The sequence below is a fragment of the Fragaria vesca genome, linkage group LG3 (assembly GCF_000184155.1).
Source record: "Fragaria vesca subsp. vesca linkage group LG3, FraVesHawaii_1.0, whole genome shotgun sequence".
NCBI lineage: Eukaryota > Viridiplantae > Streptophyta > Magnoliopsida > Rosales > Rosaceae > Fragaria > Fragaria vesca.
In genome coordinates, this window is record NC_020493.1 from 204,603 (window position 1) to 221,621 (window position 17,019).

Genomic DNA, 17,019 nt, shown 5'->3' on the forward strand with positions numbered 1-17,019 from the left:
ATGAAAATATGCTGACTCAGCTGAGTTTGTTTGTTTCTTATAGCGAGCTGGGTTTGTAGGCATTGGGCTTGGGCTTTTCGGCTTTTTGTAGGCATTGATTGAGTAAATTGGAAAAGTGCTTGGTTTTGCTCCGGTTCCTTCTCTAGCATCACAACGTCAACAAATGGCCTATGGGTTACCTTGGTTTAATTATGTACTAATTACATGTTAGGCTGTCTTCGTATTATGCTATTTTGGTTTTAGACCAATTAGATCTTTTTACGGTGGTTCAAGTTTGTCGTATCCTCTATTAAGTGAATTATTTTGAATTAAATTCAGTTTATCCCTTGTGGTTTGGGGGTAACTTCATGTTAGTCCCTACACTTTTATTTTCATCAGTTTACCCCTTGAACTCTTCAATTTCTGTCTGCCGTGCCCAAATTCTCATATTCTGTTTGAATTGACCTTTAATTATCAGCAGTTAAGGTCCGATTTGGACATATAAGATCCGATTTGCCCAAATTCTAGATACTGGCCTCACAGTTAAGGTTAAAATTATCAGCAATTAACGTTCGATTTGGACAGAATATAGGACATTTGGTCACGCTTGAGGAAAATTCAAAAGTTTGAGGGGTAAACTGATGAAATTGAAAGTATAGAGATTAACATGAAGTTACTCCCAAACCTCATGGAGGTAAACTGAATTTAATTCAATTATTTCAATATAACTTTTACTATCTTAATAGGTTCACGTACCTCTTTAAGAAAAATGTTACGTTATGAGGCCATTTTTGGTGTCTCACTAGTCTTTTTGTGATATTGTTATCTTATTAATGAAAAATAATTATATCTCAAAAGTTGAAAATTTTTATATGCACGACGTGTATTTACACGACGCAATCTTAACCGTTCATAACAATTCATATGTTTGACCACTATGTTTTTATATTATTTCCTCTAATCCTGATCATCCATGTATGTGAAGATACACGTTGTGTACTGAAGATACTCTCCTAAAAAAGTGCAAACCTAATTTAGTTGGTTATTGGATACATCAAAAACTCCTTTTCATGTTGGATTCTATTTCCTTTCTATAAATAATTTAAAAGGCAAATAGGATCATAACCACCAAACGCCATGGACGTCGTGAGTTCAATACGCCCTCCTTTACCTGACCTTGTTATCCACCACATTCTCCAAATCCTTCCTACTAAAGCTGCTGTTCGCATGAGCTTCCTTTCCAAGCAATGGGATGGAGTTTGGTGCTCGACCCCGGTATTGGATTTCGACGAGGGAGATGATCCCGGTAAGTATGACAACGACCACATCGATCTTAACAAGATTCTCGAACATAGAAAGTTCATCAACGTCGTGGAAAAGTGGCTGGAATTCTGTGACCAAGAGGAGCAAAAACAAGTCTTATTGAATAAATTCAGACTTCGCATGATGAGGTACGTACCCGGAGATTATGACTCAATAGACAAATGCCTGAGTTATGTATTCGAGAGAAACGTCAAGGAGTTAGATATCAGTCTTAGAATCAGTCGATTATTCTGGGGATTTTCTTGGCAGATCCGGTTAGGATTCTACTACTGCGTATCTAGGACGACCCTTGCAAATGCAAAAACCCTAACTGTTTTGAAGTTGGAGTATGTGAGGATAAAAAATCTTCGATTAACCAAAAAACAGAGAAGGAGAATAAAAAATCTTGGCAGTTCTATGCCTGTAGATACAAGACTACTTTTGCCCAATTTGAAAACTATGTACTTGAAAAACGTGCAGTTTGATAAACTTGCTCTCTTGTATTTGATCTTCGAGTGTCCTTCCATTCAAGGTTTGTCATTAACTTCATGCCATTGTGAAAACTCGGATGACTTTCATGTTATAAGTTCGAGTCTCAAATCACTGGAAATTGAGCATTGCGATTCTCGGACTATTTGGGTTGATGAAGCTATGAATCTTGAATCTTTTACGGTTTCATCAAACTCTTCGTTTCTGGATAATATTACCTTGAGTGATACCTCCAACTTGAAACACATCAACGTCCATGCGGAGCACTTGAAGCACCTTACCGTAAGTCAAAGCCATGATTGTTTGAAGGCCACAATCAATACTCCAAATCTAGTTACTTTCAGTTTCGTAGGGTTTTCGAAGTCCAAGATTCTTGTGAAAGCTCCAAATTTAAAAGTTACACGAGTCTTTTTTTCGGAACTTAGGGATAGAGACGTTCTGGGGTTTAACAGGTCATTCAGACATTTTACAACACTCAGAGATTTTCTTAAGAATATTGGTTTTTCAAAGAGGATCGTCCTTTATATTCGTAATTATAAGGTATACGTTCCTTACTATCCCAAATTTATAATAATATTTACATTGAAGCTTTTCTATATCATGTATTATTATCTAACTTTTTTAGTTTTGAATTTTACAGGCTCTCCTCTTTCCTGAAGATTTTAGGAAGAACTTCTCTTCACCATTGTATGGTGTCAAGCACCTCGTTGTTGTGATGCCGAATTCTCAAAAGGAGGTGAGCGATATTCCTGAGTTCCGCCACGCATTGGGTTGGATGGCACCTTCAATAAATCAGTTGTCTCTTGGAGAAGAGAATCACCAAGAATACCTTGCTCATACTTCCTTGGTAGGGCTGTAAGTAGGCTCCAGCAGCTCGTGTTTGGCTCGTCGTTCAGCTCGTTCGGCTCGTAGTCATGAGATAAATGAGCCTAGCTTGAGCTCAATTTTAAGTACGACAAGAAAACAAGCTGAATATGCTCTCCTCTTTCCTGAAAATTTTAGGAAGAACTTCTCTTCACCATTGTATGGTGTCAAGCACCTCGTTGTTGTGATGCCGAATTCTCCAAAGGAGGTGAGTGATGAATGCAGCCACGCATTGGGTTGGATGGCAGCTTCACCAAATCATTTGTCTTTCGAAGAATATGGATACTCGATCGATTTCAAACTTATAACCCACTCTTTATTTATGACCGTCGAATACTCGGTTAGTTTTACATTCTATACTTAGTTTCAACCCAAATTCCTTATAGTATGGTGAAAAGACTGAAATCTGACTATTGAATCTGCAGTGGATCAACTTGATAGTGAAGTTGGAGCTAGTCTTCTGCTTAGCCTAGTACGTACTGCCTAGTAACTTCGATGAAATCGAACCTAGCTGATGAAGTATATATGTTTAGCAAAGGATACTATAGCAAAAGCGTGTTGAGTAGATGATGCAAGGTCTCTATATTTCCTGAAAATTTTAGGAAGAACTTCTCTTCACCATTGTATGGTGTCAAGCACCTCGTTGTTGTGATGCCGAATTCTCCAAAGGAGGTGACTGATGAGTGCAGCCACGCATTGGGTTGGATGGCACCTTCAGCAAATCATTTGTCTTTCAAAGAATATGGATACTCGATTACAAACTTATAACTCATGGGCCACTCTTTATTTATAATCCTCGAATACTTGGTATGTTTTACATTCTATACTGGTATTTTTACAATTTATAAGTCTCATTCTGAGACTTCTCATCAAGTAACCATCTATTTATTAGGTCTTGCATTTTATGGCACTTGGAAGTGTACAATGCTGGTCATACTCCCCATCACCAGATTACAAATTTACTCATGACTGGAACTTTCCCAATTGGAATGCACATGATACTTTGATTGGAGGTGTTATCATAGTTTGTTGGAAAATTTTGAATCAAAGGAACAATCTCATTTTTCATCATAAACGACTAACTTTAGTATAAGGTTTAAGGTAGCGTAGTACTTTAGTGAAGCTGGTTGGGCAGTTTTATATAAATGTGTTGATATAAATCTTATATCGGGAATATGAGACCTTGCATGTGGATTTATATGGGTTTGAGACACTTCGCCCATTGTCAATTGGTTTTGAATGTGAACTCCAGACTACATTATCATGGTATCAGAGCGGGTTACCCACATCCACGTGTGAAGTCGAATGGCCACACGAACTCCACGTCACCCAAATGTTGTCCACGTGTATGGCTTGAAAATTCGTCACACATACATGGGCGTGTTGGGATATAAATCCCATATCGGGAATATGAGATATTGTCTGCGGGTTTATAAGAGTTTGAGACACTACACCCATTGCCAATCGGTTTTGGATGTAAACTTCAGATTAGTTTATCAAAATGCAAGGGGAACTCTTGAAAGTTATACATTCAATTCATATGAAAGACAGTTGGAGAGAAACTCTCAGCTCGAGAAGTTTTGGAAGTGACCTATATATGTTTCTTAGTTTCAAGTTTCAACCCAAATTCCTTATGATGCATGTTGTATAGTATGGTGAAAAGACTGAAATCTGACTATTGAATCTGCAGTGGATCAACTTGATAGTGAAGTTTGAGATAGTGTTCTGCTTAGCCTAGTACGTACTGCCTAGTAACCTCGAGGAAATCATATTGCACATCTATCATATTGCAGATAAGTTACTTGTTCACAGCTTTCTTCCAATGCGCGCAGTTCATATTGATGCAATGGAGTTTGTTTTGTGACTTGTGACTTTGTGAGTAGGCGTATTGAAAAGAAGTGCACTATAGACGAATTGGGCTTCTAGAGGGTTAGGCGGAGCCCAATGCTGGCTAGGCGTATCCTGGACAAGTGAGCCTATGCGGGTTGGAATTTATGTACTTTCTTTAGAATTGCTTTAGAATTTATATACTTTCTGATATCTTGTCTCACTGTATGTATAAATGTGTATGCTTTGCGCACTGCTGTCTCACTGTATGTTAATGAAGGCTGCTTGGTTCATGGTTCTACTGCTTATAACCATGAACCTGGACTGTCAGGATGTAATTTGCTTATGGTAGCTTTTGGTTCAATGTGCTTGAATACCAACCCCATTCAGCTCAAAGTATGATAGCAAGTACTGGTATTCACACATGGTCTATGAAATAAATTTTTGGTCTAAGGTTTAAGGTAGCATAGAACTTTAGTGAAGCTGGTTGGGTAGTGAAAGTATAAGAATGAAATCTTGTACTTGGTCTTGTCTGCAGAATTTAACTTTCTATCGAACTAGGAGAAGTAAAAACAATGAACAAAGAGATTTGTTATCGACAGTGTAAACCTCTAAAGAGGAAACATCACTGCGAGACCTTATAACAGTCCACACTCAATCAATCCACTAAAACTTTGAAGAAGTTACAATTGAATCAAGTAGTGATATACATCATTATCACTTTCATAAGTTACAATAACAAACTTGATTTTACAGCTGATGAACTCTCCTAGGATAATAATGAATTCTAATTGAAGAACCTTTGCAGCTTCTTTCAATTCCACTTCCGACAACACTGATCTCAGATCATACAAATGATAGATGATGCAATGAACAAGAATGAATGAGTTTTAAAACAGTTTAGCAGCAATAGACAATATCACAATGCTCTTATCAAAAGAATGTAAAACTCAATACTTTAACAGATTACTTCTAGGCATATATATAGTGACACAACTCCCCCTCAATCGGATCTCATTGATTACTGATTGAAACTGAGAGGGAAAGCTTTTTCAAAAAACAAATCTGTTGACAGAAAATAAGAACTAAGCATATCCTTTTCAAAACCTGTCATAAAAGATTTCCTAAACTATCTCAAAGATAATTTAGTCAATTTAAACCATAAAAGGACTTAATCTTTTCTTTAAACAATATACCAAAAACATGATATGTATATGCATGAAATGCAATTACCTTAGATGATCTGAAATCAATGAAGTCGAGGTAAATTAGTTGACTTTTCTTCTAAACTCGTGTTTCTCCTTGCTGGACCGGGAAACCTTTACTTCCTGGTTTTTCTGCAGACATCCTTTCCTTCTTTGGACTTGAATATGACTACTATATACTTACAGGTAGTTTTATATAAATGCAAGGGGAACCATTGAAAGTTATTTTTCAATCTATATGAAAGACGAGTTGGAGGAGAGAAACTCTCAGCTCAAGATGTTTTGGAAGTGACCTATATTTCTTAGTTTCTTATTCCCAATTTCCTTATGATACATGTTGTATAGTGATCTTGACTGCATTTCAGCCAATATGGTGAAACGACTGATATGTGACTATTGAATCTGCATTAGAAATTAGAGCTAGTCTTCTGCTTAGCCTAGTACTGCCTAGTAACTTTGAAGAAATCGAACCTTAATGATGTTTAGCAAAAGCGTGTTGTGTAGATGGGAGGGTCTATTTCTTGTAATCTGATTGTTTGGTTCGATCAGGTTCAGACTTTTGGTTACTAGTGTATGTTAAGCTTTGTATCAGGGTTAGTATGCACATACTAATGTATAGATCATCTCTGTAAATTTTCAGCTAATTTGGTTATCATTAAGACACTCAAACTCTATTAAAACAATGGATTAACATAATTCTATCGAACTTGAACCGTTTATGTTTATAACAAAAAAAAGTAATGAGGTTTTTGAAAAAAGTATGGTGGGTCCCACCTTTTAAAAAAATTAAAAAGAATCGTAGGCCGGGCGAAACATAGACGAATTGGGCTTTTAGCCGGATCTGGGACAAGTGGGCCTACGCGGGTTGAGGGGTCGCTGATAAAAAAACGAAGAGCACCCTCTCACCGTCTCATCTGATTTGATGGGATTTGGATAGACATGGACGAGATCAACTGCTGGGTTCGCTAAGATTTTACTGTTTGCTTATCCGATTCATCTGGTATAATACCCAGGACTCTGTTTTGTTTCTAAAGGCGTAACTCTGATTTTATGTTTGTTTGAATTCAGTTACTTTCATACGAAATCGTGTCTGTGGTGGAACATGTTTGCTTTGATTTACCTGCATATAAATCTTTGTTTGAGAATGGACGCATTGCAATGCCCCATCTATGAGCAAACAAAATTGATTTGATAATTGATACTTTGTTGTTGTTTGAAAATGTATGCATCTGTGATCTGTCCCAATATTGAACTGAACGTCATTTACTGTATGATTCGTTGTTACGGTGACATACTGAGCTGCTACATCATTATGCCTAAGTTGTTTTTTTCGTTTTTCGTACAAGAATAAGGTGTTGATGAAGTTTGTGTTTGACCTTATGTTCACTTTCCATATATATATATAGTGTCAATTAGGTTTGTGTTTACCCTTAGTGAAGATCAAGTTCGTAGCTTTCCTGTTGTTTAGTTGTTTGCCATCGTTATGGTTATCTGATGATGTAATTCTCTTGTCAGGATTCTAAACAAAAAAAGTTCTAGGGGTCCTGAACCTGGTTTATCTTGCTGGAGCCTGGAAGTGAGCGATTATCAAGAGGTGGTGCAACTGGAGGCCGTTTGAAGCAAACACAGACTGTTATTGGTTTAACGTGTCAGACTGTCATTTCACTTTATGTCTGTAACAACCAGGCTATTGATAAAAGTCTGCCATCCTTGAGCGATGTGATATTTGTTCTGGCAAGGATGGACGATCAGGAATGCAAATAAAATCGGGGAGTTGTTGAAAAAGAAGTAGAAGGAGAAGAAGTTTGTACACAAGGTTCTCTTTATAGTTTTTACCAACTGTTGAATGATATGTCTAAAATAGGCTTTCTACTTATTTTGAACTATGAATTATTGTTTCTTTTGCTGATCATTATTTGTTGGCTGGAGAGTGCCTACAACTTGCCGCATATCATGAAAACCTACAGGATTGCATTAAATGGTACGTAAAGGTTGAGAAAGAACATCTGCTTGATGTGGAGATATGGTTCAGAATTTATTCAATGCTGCTGAAGAGAAGTGTGTGGATACTGGTAAGTTAGTAGCCTTATTATCGGAATTGTCTTCTACAATGTGTTCATCCCACTGACTCAAACTAGTCATGGTGTCCAGTGAAGTATGTTCCGCATCTCTATTTTTCCTTAAAAACTATCATGCGTTTTTTTCGGAATCATGTGTCAACAATGAACTGCTTTCCTTAATACTTGTTTGGTTTTTAATTGTTTCATCTTCTTGTCAGGAGGTGGAGATGACGAACATGGTAGATGAACTGGATGCCATAATGTCAAAGCTTACAGACACTAGCTACGCTAGAAGAGAAACTTGCAAAGGAAGAATCAGAAGATGGTAAGACTTTTAGTCAAGCAATTGCTTGTTACTTTCAGGATTACTTTTTACACTGTTCTTTATTTATATCTTTTTCCTTCTCTGGGGATTCGACCAAACATTCATATTCCAAACATCAGGTAATACTTATTTGGATAGTTGCCAGGGATGTGATACATGAAATACAAACATTTCTAGCAATATTCAGGAAAAATGAGTTTTCATATCAACAGTGCTTTGCATTACATGTTCTCTGGAAACTGTAAGGAATGAGGCATAGTTTCTACAGTGCCTTTGCTATACATGATCTCAGGAAACTAAGGAAACCTGAGGTTTCATTCTCATTCTACTGTTGGCATTACATTATCTGTAAACCAACTGTAAAGCTGTGGCTAGTTTGAATGGTAAAACTGAGTTTGAAAGAAAAGCTCAAAACTGAGTTGAAAGGGAAAAGTCTAAAACTGAGTTTTGTAAAAATATTGTTGGCAGGTCTACATCCGTGATCGATCATCAGCAGAATGAAGTGTCAATCTCAGTGGGGTACATCCTGCTTTGCTTTGTTTCTTTGTCGGTGCACATACTTCGTTACTCTGATTTGTTTGCCTCCAATCCTGATGTGTTTCTTTTGGAGCAGTTGCTGTACTGCCGCAGATGTGTAGAAGTAAAGATGACCATGATATGGCATTTCTCTGTTTTGGAACTTTACGGACTCCAAGAGTTGAGTCTCAGGATTGCCGGTATCGCTGTACCAAGAACAACAGTTTGCTTTCTTAGAATGATTTTCACAGACCAACAAGTACTGAGAACAGCAGTTAAGGAATACAGCAACAGAAATGATGGATTCTTACAAATGGTCGTAGACCTCTTTTACTGAAGGCGCTTTTCCCAATTTAAACCAGAGGAATGCCCGGCGATCGCTTCCTGTTTCATTCCAGAACGACTGAGGGTAAGCCCAAAAGAACTTTCCATCAATCTGGAACTTAATTTCTCTGCCAAAATCGTCATTGAACATGCTTTCGACTGCTGCTGGCCTAGAAAACGTCACGAATGCCTCTCCATTTTCGGGCGAACTCCGAATATCAACAATGCGCTCCTCCTGTTGATTTACTCTGCAATGTTTCACCATATGAACAAATTATTTACCATGTAACCTTTTTATTTACTGTACCAGAAGCAGGATACATATTTTTTTCAAGTGAGACCAACTGTGGATTCTACTTGTTAATCTAATTACCAAGAACAACATGATTCTACTTGGTTACCAAGAACATTGATACATTCCCAGTAATCAATTCTGTCCTAACCGAACCGCCCCAATTCCCAAAACGTCGTCGTTTTCATCTCACTCCTAAATCGGAAAACGCCGAATCACATGTAAGCGAAAGTACCCATTTCATTCGCCGATCAAAGGCACTTTCTTTGATTGGTTTTGCCGGGAAAATTGAAGAAGGTAAACCAGAAATCTTGAACTAAACCAGAAATTGAATATGTGAAAGTAAAAAACTAGAAAAAAAGCAAGTTACTATTTACTAACCTCTGCCGGAAAAAAGAGTCCAGCTCCTCGTCGGTTATCGGAGCTTCCCCTGCCACAAATTTTATGTAGACTGTACGCTGGGTCGGACTGTCTCTACGACGGCGAACCGGAGCATTCTGATGAGGAATCGGAGGATTCTGATCAGGATCACAGCCATCCCCACCCGGCTGTCCAAGAACCGGAGCCGGCGAACCAAGAACCGGAGGCGGCGATCCAGAAACCGGAGGCGGCGGTGCAGAAACCGGAGGCAGCGGTGCAGAGACCGGAGGCAGCGGTGCAGAGACCGGAGGAGGAGATCCAGAAAACGGAAGCGGAGATCCAGAAAACGGCGGAGGCGATCCAGAAACCGGAGGAGGCGTTCCAGAAACCGGAGGCGGCGGTCCAAGAACCCGAACCGGCGGCGACGGTCCAAGAACCTGCGGCCGGTAATCAAAGAATGCCGGAATCGTCACCCAGAGACTTGAAAGAGGAACGACATAGAATGCTGGGTGGTTCACGGGCTGAAGCATTAAGCTTGCGGCCAAGGGCGGGAGCATGAATGAATCTCCGGCGGCGGAAGGGGCAACGTTGATGACATGAACAGCGACCATCGGCCCGTAATGAGGGAACCATTGGAGCGGGTGGCTTCTTGGAAAGAAGATGCAGGGTTGACCGTAGTCCACCGTGATGGGGTGGTGGTGGTTGACAATGGGGACGCCGAAGAGAGTGGCTGGGTGTTGTTGAATTGTGCTAACAAGGTAGTGATGTTGCAGAACCTCCATCTTTTCTTGATCTCTGGTTTTCTTGATCTCTGGTTTCTTGGTCTGTTCTAGAGGCTAGGCGGGAAATGAAAAAGTGTTGTTTGTTTCTTATAGCGAGCTCTGGGTTTGTCTTAGCATTGGGCTTGGGCTTTTCGACTGTCTTAACAAGGTAATTTCATTGCTATATTTGTTTCAAATATAGGCCCATCCCTCTAGAAGCATTGTTTGGCTTTTCGACGTAGTAGATTGTGAGCTATTTTAATGTAACGTTTATTATCTTAATGGGTAGACGTACCTCTTTGAAAAAAAATGTTACGTTATGAGGCCATTTTTGGTGTCTCACTAGTTTTACTAGTCTTTTTGTGATATTATTATGAGAAAATGACATCCCACTACCATAAACAGTTGCATAAAACAAAAAAACTATATTTCAACTGATTTGAACAAATAAGGACATAAACCCAGGCCCATAACATATAGTACCATGCCCTGTCAGCAATTTTTACGCAAAATACCTAAAAAACAATTATTTTCTGAAATATCTACAAAAATGCCACTGACTCAACCAAAAATATAACCAGATATATCTTATCTCTCTCTCTCTTCTGTCATATCTTCTCCCACTCACTCTCTCTCTCTCTCTCTCTCTCTCTCTCTCTCTCTCTCTCTCTCTCTCTCTCTCTCTCTCTCTCTCTCTCTCTCTCTCTCTCTCTCTCTCCCCTACGGCGACGCCACGACCCGAACCTGGAAACCCGAAACCTCCTCCTCTGATGAAAAGCCCGCCACGGCCACCACCGGGATGAGACTCATCGTCCCGCTCCAAGGCCGAGGAGGCTTCCTTCTCGGCTCTCTAATCCCCTGCGCTCTCTTCTACTTCCTCCAGCTCTATCTCAAACGCCACCATCCCTCCCGACCCGACCAGGAACCGCCTTCTCCCTCCCTCTCCTCCTCCAACCTCGCCGTGCTCCACCGATCCTCATCTCGTTCCAGCTTGTCCGACTAAGGATCCATCAGCCGAGTCCGGGTCTCCTCCCATGCCGACCCGGTTGCTAAGCCCAACGAGTCGCCGTATTATATTGAGCTCGATAGGGCTTGACAACCGACGTTGGAACTCGGCGACGAAGCCTCAGACCAACGCCTTCATTAATGGATTTGAAATTTTTTTGTGTTTTACAGAAATTGTGGTGCTCTACTCCAATTTGTTTTCGAGTATGCGGAGAGGCTGGGTTTAGGATTTGGAAGTGAAGGTGAGTTAATTGGGGGTTAGGGATTTGAAATGCGACAAGGGCCAAATTGAGATGAGTAAGAATGCAAAATTCAGCTAGTGTAGTAGCAGGTTTTTTAGAAATGTTGTCGATGTCTATGGGGTGATGACATTAGATGGATGAATGCGTAGAACTGTATAATTGGATGAGACTTGATTTTCATGTAGTAGCAGAAACTTGAAAAACATGAGCGCAGTAGCATAACTACAATAAGAGTACAGCGAGCGCAGTAGCAAAAAAAAAAAAAACGAGTATAAATGCTCTACAGTAGCAGAGACCATGACAAGTGATGTAGTAGAACTGAACAGTAGCATAATTCATAACTGCTACTACACTAGCTGAACCATTAAAACCATGCTACTACATTTGTTAGAAGTGTAGTAGCAGCTAACTCTTTAGTTAAACATGCTACTACGTTAATTGAGCCACTGAAAACCTACTGCTGTAGTTACTGAAGCTGCTACTATACTAGCTGAACCAATAAAAACTTGCTACTACATCACGTACTTAAAATAGCTGCTACTACATTTGCAGAGCCATTAAAACCTACTACTTCACTTACTGAAGCTGCTACTACACTAGCCAAACCATTAAAACCCTCCTACTACATTTGTTAAAAGTGTAGTAGCAGCTAATTCTCCAATTTAACATGCTACTACATTAGTTGAGCCACTAAAAACCTGCTACTGTAATTACTGAAGCTGCTACTACACTAGCTAAACCAATAAAATCTGCTACTGTAGTTACTGAAGTTGCTACTACACTAGCTAAACCAATAAAAACCTACTACTACATCACATATTGGAAAATTAAAACCCTGCTACTACATTTGTTAGAAGTGTAGTAGCAGCTAACTCTCCAGTTTAACATGCTACTACATTAGTTGAGCCACTGAAAACCTGCTACTGTAGTTACTAAAGTTGCTACTGCACTAGTTGATTCATGTTGTTGCTACTACGTGCTGCTACTGCTACTGAAATTAACTGCTACTACACTAAATTATTGAAAAATCTGCTATTGTATTTCATTTACTGAAAAATCTCAAAAGGAGAGACTTTTCTCTACTAAAAGTATATTTAATTAGTGTAGGGTTAGTTTGGTAAATTAAATCATGACACATGGCATGTAAAGAAAAGATTGTCCTTAATTATTAAAAACTGTCCTTATTTGTTTAACAACAACACAAGTGGATTTATTTGTGTTTCAAATCCTTGTAAAGGATGTATATATGATTTGCTATATTATTATCTTATTAATAAAAAATAATTATATCTCAAAAGTGCACATCTAATTTAGTTGGTTATTGGATACATCAAAAACTCCTTTTCATGTTGGATTCTATTTACTTTCTATAAATAAGGAAGAAGGCAAATAGGATCATAACCAATATCGCCATGAGCGTCGTGAGTTCAATACGCCCTCCTTTACCTGACCTTGTTACCCATCAAATTCTCCAAATCCTTCCTACTAAAGCTGCTGTTCGCATGAGCTTCCTTTCCAAGCAATGGGATGGTGTTTGGTGTTCGACCCCAGTATTGGATTTCGACGAGGGAGATGATCCCGGTAAGTATGACAACGACCACATCGATCTTAACAAGATTCTCGAACATAGAAAGTTCATCAACATCGTGGAAAAGTGGCTGGAATTCTGTGAGCAAGAGCAGCACAAACAAGTCTTGTTGAATAAATTCAGACTTCGCATGATGAGGTACGTACCTGGAGATTATGACTCAATAGACAAATGCCTCAGTTATGTATTCGAGAGAAACGTCAAGGAGCTAGATATCAGTCTTAGAATCAGTCGATTATTTTGGGGATTTTCTTGGCAGATCCGGTTAGGATTCTACTACTGCGTATCTCGGACGACCCTTGCAAATGCAAAAACCCTAACTGTCTTGAAGTTGGAGTATGTGAGAATAAAAAATCTTCGATTAACCAAAAAACAGAGAAGGAGAATAAAAAATCTTGGCAGTTCTATGCCTGTAGATACAAGACTACTTTTGCCCAATTTGAAAACTATGTACTTGAAAAACGTGCAGTTTGATAAACATGCTCTCTTATATTTGATCCTCGAGTGTCCTTCCATTCAAGGTTTGTCATTAACTTCATGCCATTGTGAAAACTCGGATGACTTTCATGTTATAAGTTCGAGTCTCAAATCACTGGAAATTGAGCATTGCGATTCTCGGATTATTTTGGTTGATGAAGCTGTGAATCTTGAATCTTTTACGGTTTCATCAAACTCTTCGTTTCTGGATTATATTACCTTGTGTGACTGCCCCAACTTGAAATACATCAACGTCGATGCTGAGCACTTGAAGCACCTTACCGTAAGTGAAACCCATGATTGTTTGAAGGCCACAATCAATACTCCAAATCTAGTTACTTTCAGTTTCGAAGGGTTTTCGAAGTCCAAGATTCTTGTGAAAGCTCCAAATTTAAAGGTTACGCGAGTCTTTCTAGATGAAGAAGTACTAGGGTTTAACGGACCATTCAGATATTTTCCAACGCTCAGAGATTTTCTTGAGCATATTGGTTTTTCAAAGAGGGTCGTACTTTATATTAATGATTTTAAGGTATACGTTCTTTACTACCCCAATTTATAAGTGCAATTAATAATATTTACATTAATTGAAGGTTTTCTATATCATGTATTAATTATCTAACTCTTTTAGTTTTGAATTTTATAGGCTCTCCTCTTTCCTGAAGATTTTAGGAAGAACTTCTCTTCACCATTGTATGGTGTCAAGCACCTCGTTGTTGTGATGCCGAATTCTCAAAAGGAGGTGAGCGATATTCCTGAGTTCCGCCACGCATTGGGTTGGATGGCACCTTCAATAAATCAGTTGTCTCTTGGAGAAGAGAATCACCAACAATACCTTGCTAATATTTCCTTGGAAGGGCTGTAAGTAGGCTAGAGCAGCTCGTGTTCGGCTCGATGTTCGGCTCGATGTTCGGCTCGTATTCATGAGGTAAATGAGCCAAGCTTGAGCTCAATATTAAGTACAACAAGAAAACAAGCCAACGATATATTATTTAACTTTTTAAATAGGCTCTCCTCTTTCCTGAAAATTTTAGGAAGAACTTCTCTTCACCATTGTATGGTGTCAAGCACCTCGTTGTTGTGATGCCGAATTCTCCAAAGGAGGTGAGTGATGAGTGCAGCCACGCATTGGGTTGGATGGCACCTTCAGCAAATCATTTGTCTTTCGAAGAATATGGATACTCGATTACAAACTTATAACCCACTCTTTATTTATGACCCTCGAATACTCAGTATGTTTTACATTATATATTGGTATTTTACAATTTATAAGAGTCTCATTCTGAGACTTCTCATCAAGTAACCATCTATTTAGGTCTTGCATTTTATGGCACTTGGAAGTGTACAATGCTGTTCATACTCCTCATCACCAGATTATAAATTTACTCAGGACTGGAACTTTCCCAATTGGAATGCACATGATACTTTTTGATTGGAGGTGTTATCATAGTTTGTTGGAAAATTTTGAATCAAAGGAACAATCTCATTTTTCATCATAAACGACTAACTTTGCTATAAGGTTTAAGGTAGCGTAGTACTTTTAGTGAAGCTGGTTGGGCAGTTTTATATAAATGCAAGGGGAACCCTTGAAAGTTAAACATTCAATCCATATTGAAAACAGTTGAAGGAGAGAAACTCTCAGCTCGAGAGGTTTTGGAAGTGACCTATATATGTTTCTTAGTTTCAAGTTTCAACCCAAATTCCTTATGATACATGTTGTATAGTATGGTGAAAAGACTGAAATCTGACTATTGAATCTGCGGTCGATCAACTTGATAGTGAAGTTTGAGATAGTGTTCTGCTTAGCCTAGTACGTACTGCCTAGTAACTTCGAGGAAATCATATTGCACATCTATCATATTGCAGATAAGTTACTTGCACACAGCTGTCTTCCCATGCAGTTCATATTGATGCAATGGAGTTTGTTTTGTGACTTGTGAGTAGGCGTATTGGAAAGAAGTGTTGACACTATAGTGCTGTAGTGCTTATGATCGAGTTCTGGAATTTTACACATGATCATGTGCTTGAAGAGTCCGAATTTGGCCTTGAAGGATATCAGAGAAGGAAATCGTCTGGAATTTCTGGTCCGAATTTGACCTTAAAAAAAAAAACTACGACCCTGTCCGTCTTTCCTCATTTGATGGGATTTTGATAAGCTCTTTCGTCGGGATAGAAAATGGAGGATATGATCAACTACTGGGTTTGGCTGAGAGTTTACTACTTGCTTATCAGATTTTTTTGTTATTTGTTATCTGGTATACCCAGGATTCTGTTTAATATGTCTTGTCGTCATGTCTTTCTTCCTCATCAGATTACATTGTCATGGTTATCTCCTGAAGAATACACATTAGGGACTCGATTAGGTTCCAAGTTATTGAACAATACAAATGGTTCAGAAATAGAACTTCGAGTCTAATGAACATATGGTTAATGTTAACATTAAGTTTAGGGTATAATACTAAACAATTGTTATAAGCTACAACACAATTGTTATAGGCTACTCATGTTATTCTTGCATCCATTGTCTATACATGATCATTTTGACCTACTCATGCTAATTTGCATTCATTGTTATTCATGCTAGACAAATTCTGGGTATATATAGCTTCTCAAAAACACACACATATATCTTGTTATAAACTTGTATAAGATATCAGATTGGGTTGTAGATTTTTTAGTTTGTTATGCAGTTTTACTCTTATCTACCATGTATTAAAGTGGATGAGATATTGGAGAAAACTTAATTAAATATTGGTCCAGCAAAAAAATTTCAGAGTCTTTCCATATAAACATATGATTTATGTCTTTGCTTATTTATGATTTAAATAAGTTAATGGATATACATGATCATTATGATCAACTCATGCTAATTTGCATTCATTGCCATTCATACTAGATAAATTCTTAGAGACATAACGTACCGAAAATACACATATATATCTTAGTATAAACTTGTATAAGATATTGAATTGGGTTGTAGATTTTGTTTTTAAATTTGTTATACATTTTTCTAGTTTTAGTCTAAACTCTTTGAATAACAATTTGAAGATTACGATGAATGTATTTTATTTTTTTGAGAATCTATGATATACCAAGTATTTAAGTGGATGAAATATTGGAGAAAACTTAACTAATAAATATCCAACGGAGCAAATATGTCGAGTCATCAAATTTCCAGCCAAGGGAGGGAGCCTAATGATAAAATTGCGACGGGAGGAGCAACACAGCGATGATATTGACAAAGATCATCTGAACTTTGGAAGACCCGTCGAAGTACCATACTATAGGGTTTTTTTTCTTCTCTTAAATTGCTTCACAATATAGAGACAACTCCTACTTCAGTATGTACATTCCTTTTACAACTCAATATAATAAGAATTATAATTTAAATCTGTAATGAACTTTG

At 38.3% G+C, this 17,019-nt stretch overlaps 2 protein-coding genes across 2 annotated transcripts; both read left to right on the forward strand.

Annotated features, from left to right (window-relative positions):
* The first annotated feature begins 1,116 nt into the window (after positions 1 to 1,116).
* LOC101291805 (putative FBD-associated F-box protein At5g22720-like) lies at positions 1,117 to 3,107 on the forward strand. Its single transcript, XM_004295203.1, has 4 exons — positions 1,117 to 2,052; positions 2,411 to 2,625; positions 2,773 to 2,842; positions 3,060 to 3,107. The coding sequence occupies exons 1-4, from the start codon at positions 1,117 to 1,119 to the stop codon at positions 3,105 to 3,107; spliced, it is 1,269 nt and encodes a 422-aa protein (XP_004295251.1).
* A 3,654-nt stretch (positions 3,108 to 6,761) lies between these two features.
* LOC101310673 lies at positions 6,762 to 9,291 on the forward strand. The gene is made up of 4 exons (XM_004293216.1): positions 6,762 to 7,482; positions 7,634 to 7,738; positions 7,945 to 8,051; positions 8,520 to 9,291. The coding sequence occupies exons 2-4, from the start codon at positions 7,709 to 7,711 to the stop codon at positions 8,902 to 8,904; spliced, it is 522 nt and encodes a 173-aa protein (XP_004293264.1). The 5' UTR covers positions 6,762 to 7,482; positions 7,634 to 7,708; the 3' UTR covers positions 8,905 to 9,291.
* Positions 9,292 to 17,019: the final 7,728 nt, after the last annotated feature.

Bases quoted from the DNA above. Each gene is read 5' to 3' on its own strand.
- LOC101291805 (XM_004295203.1), top strand. From the start codon at position 1,117: ATGGACGTCGTGAGTTCAATACGCCCTCCTTTACCTGACCTTGTTATC. The intron at 2,053-2,410 runs GTAAGTCAAAGC...TGAATTTTACAG, and splicing joins AGCACTTGAAGCACCTTACC to GCTCTCCTCTTTCCTGAAGA. The intron at 2,626-2,772 runs GTAAGTAGGCTC...TGAAAATTTTAG, and splicing joins CATACTTCCTTGGTAGGGCT to GAAGAACTTCTCTTCACCAT.
- LOC101310673 (XM_004293216.1), top strand. From the start codon at position 7,709: ATGCTGCTGAAGAGAAGTGTGTGGATACTG. The intron at 7,739-7,944 runs GTAAGTTAGTAG...TCTTCTTGTCAG, and splicing joins AGAGAAGTGTGTGGATACTG to GAGGTGGAGATGACGAACAT. The intron at 8,052-8,519 runs GTAAGACTTTTA...TATTGTTGGCAG, and splicing joins AAAGGAAGAATCAGAAGATG to GTCTACATCCGTGATCGATC.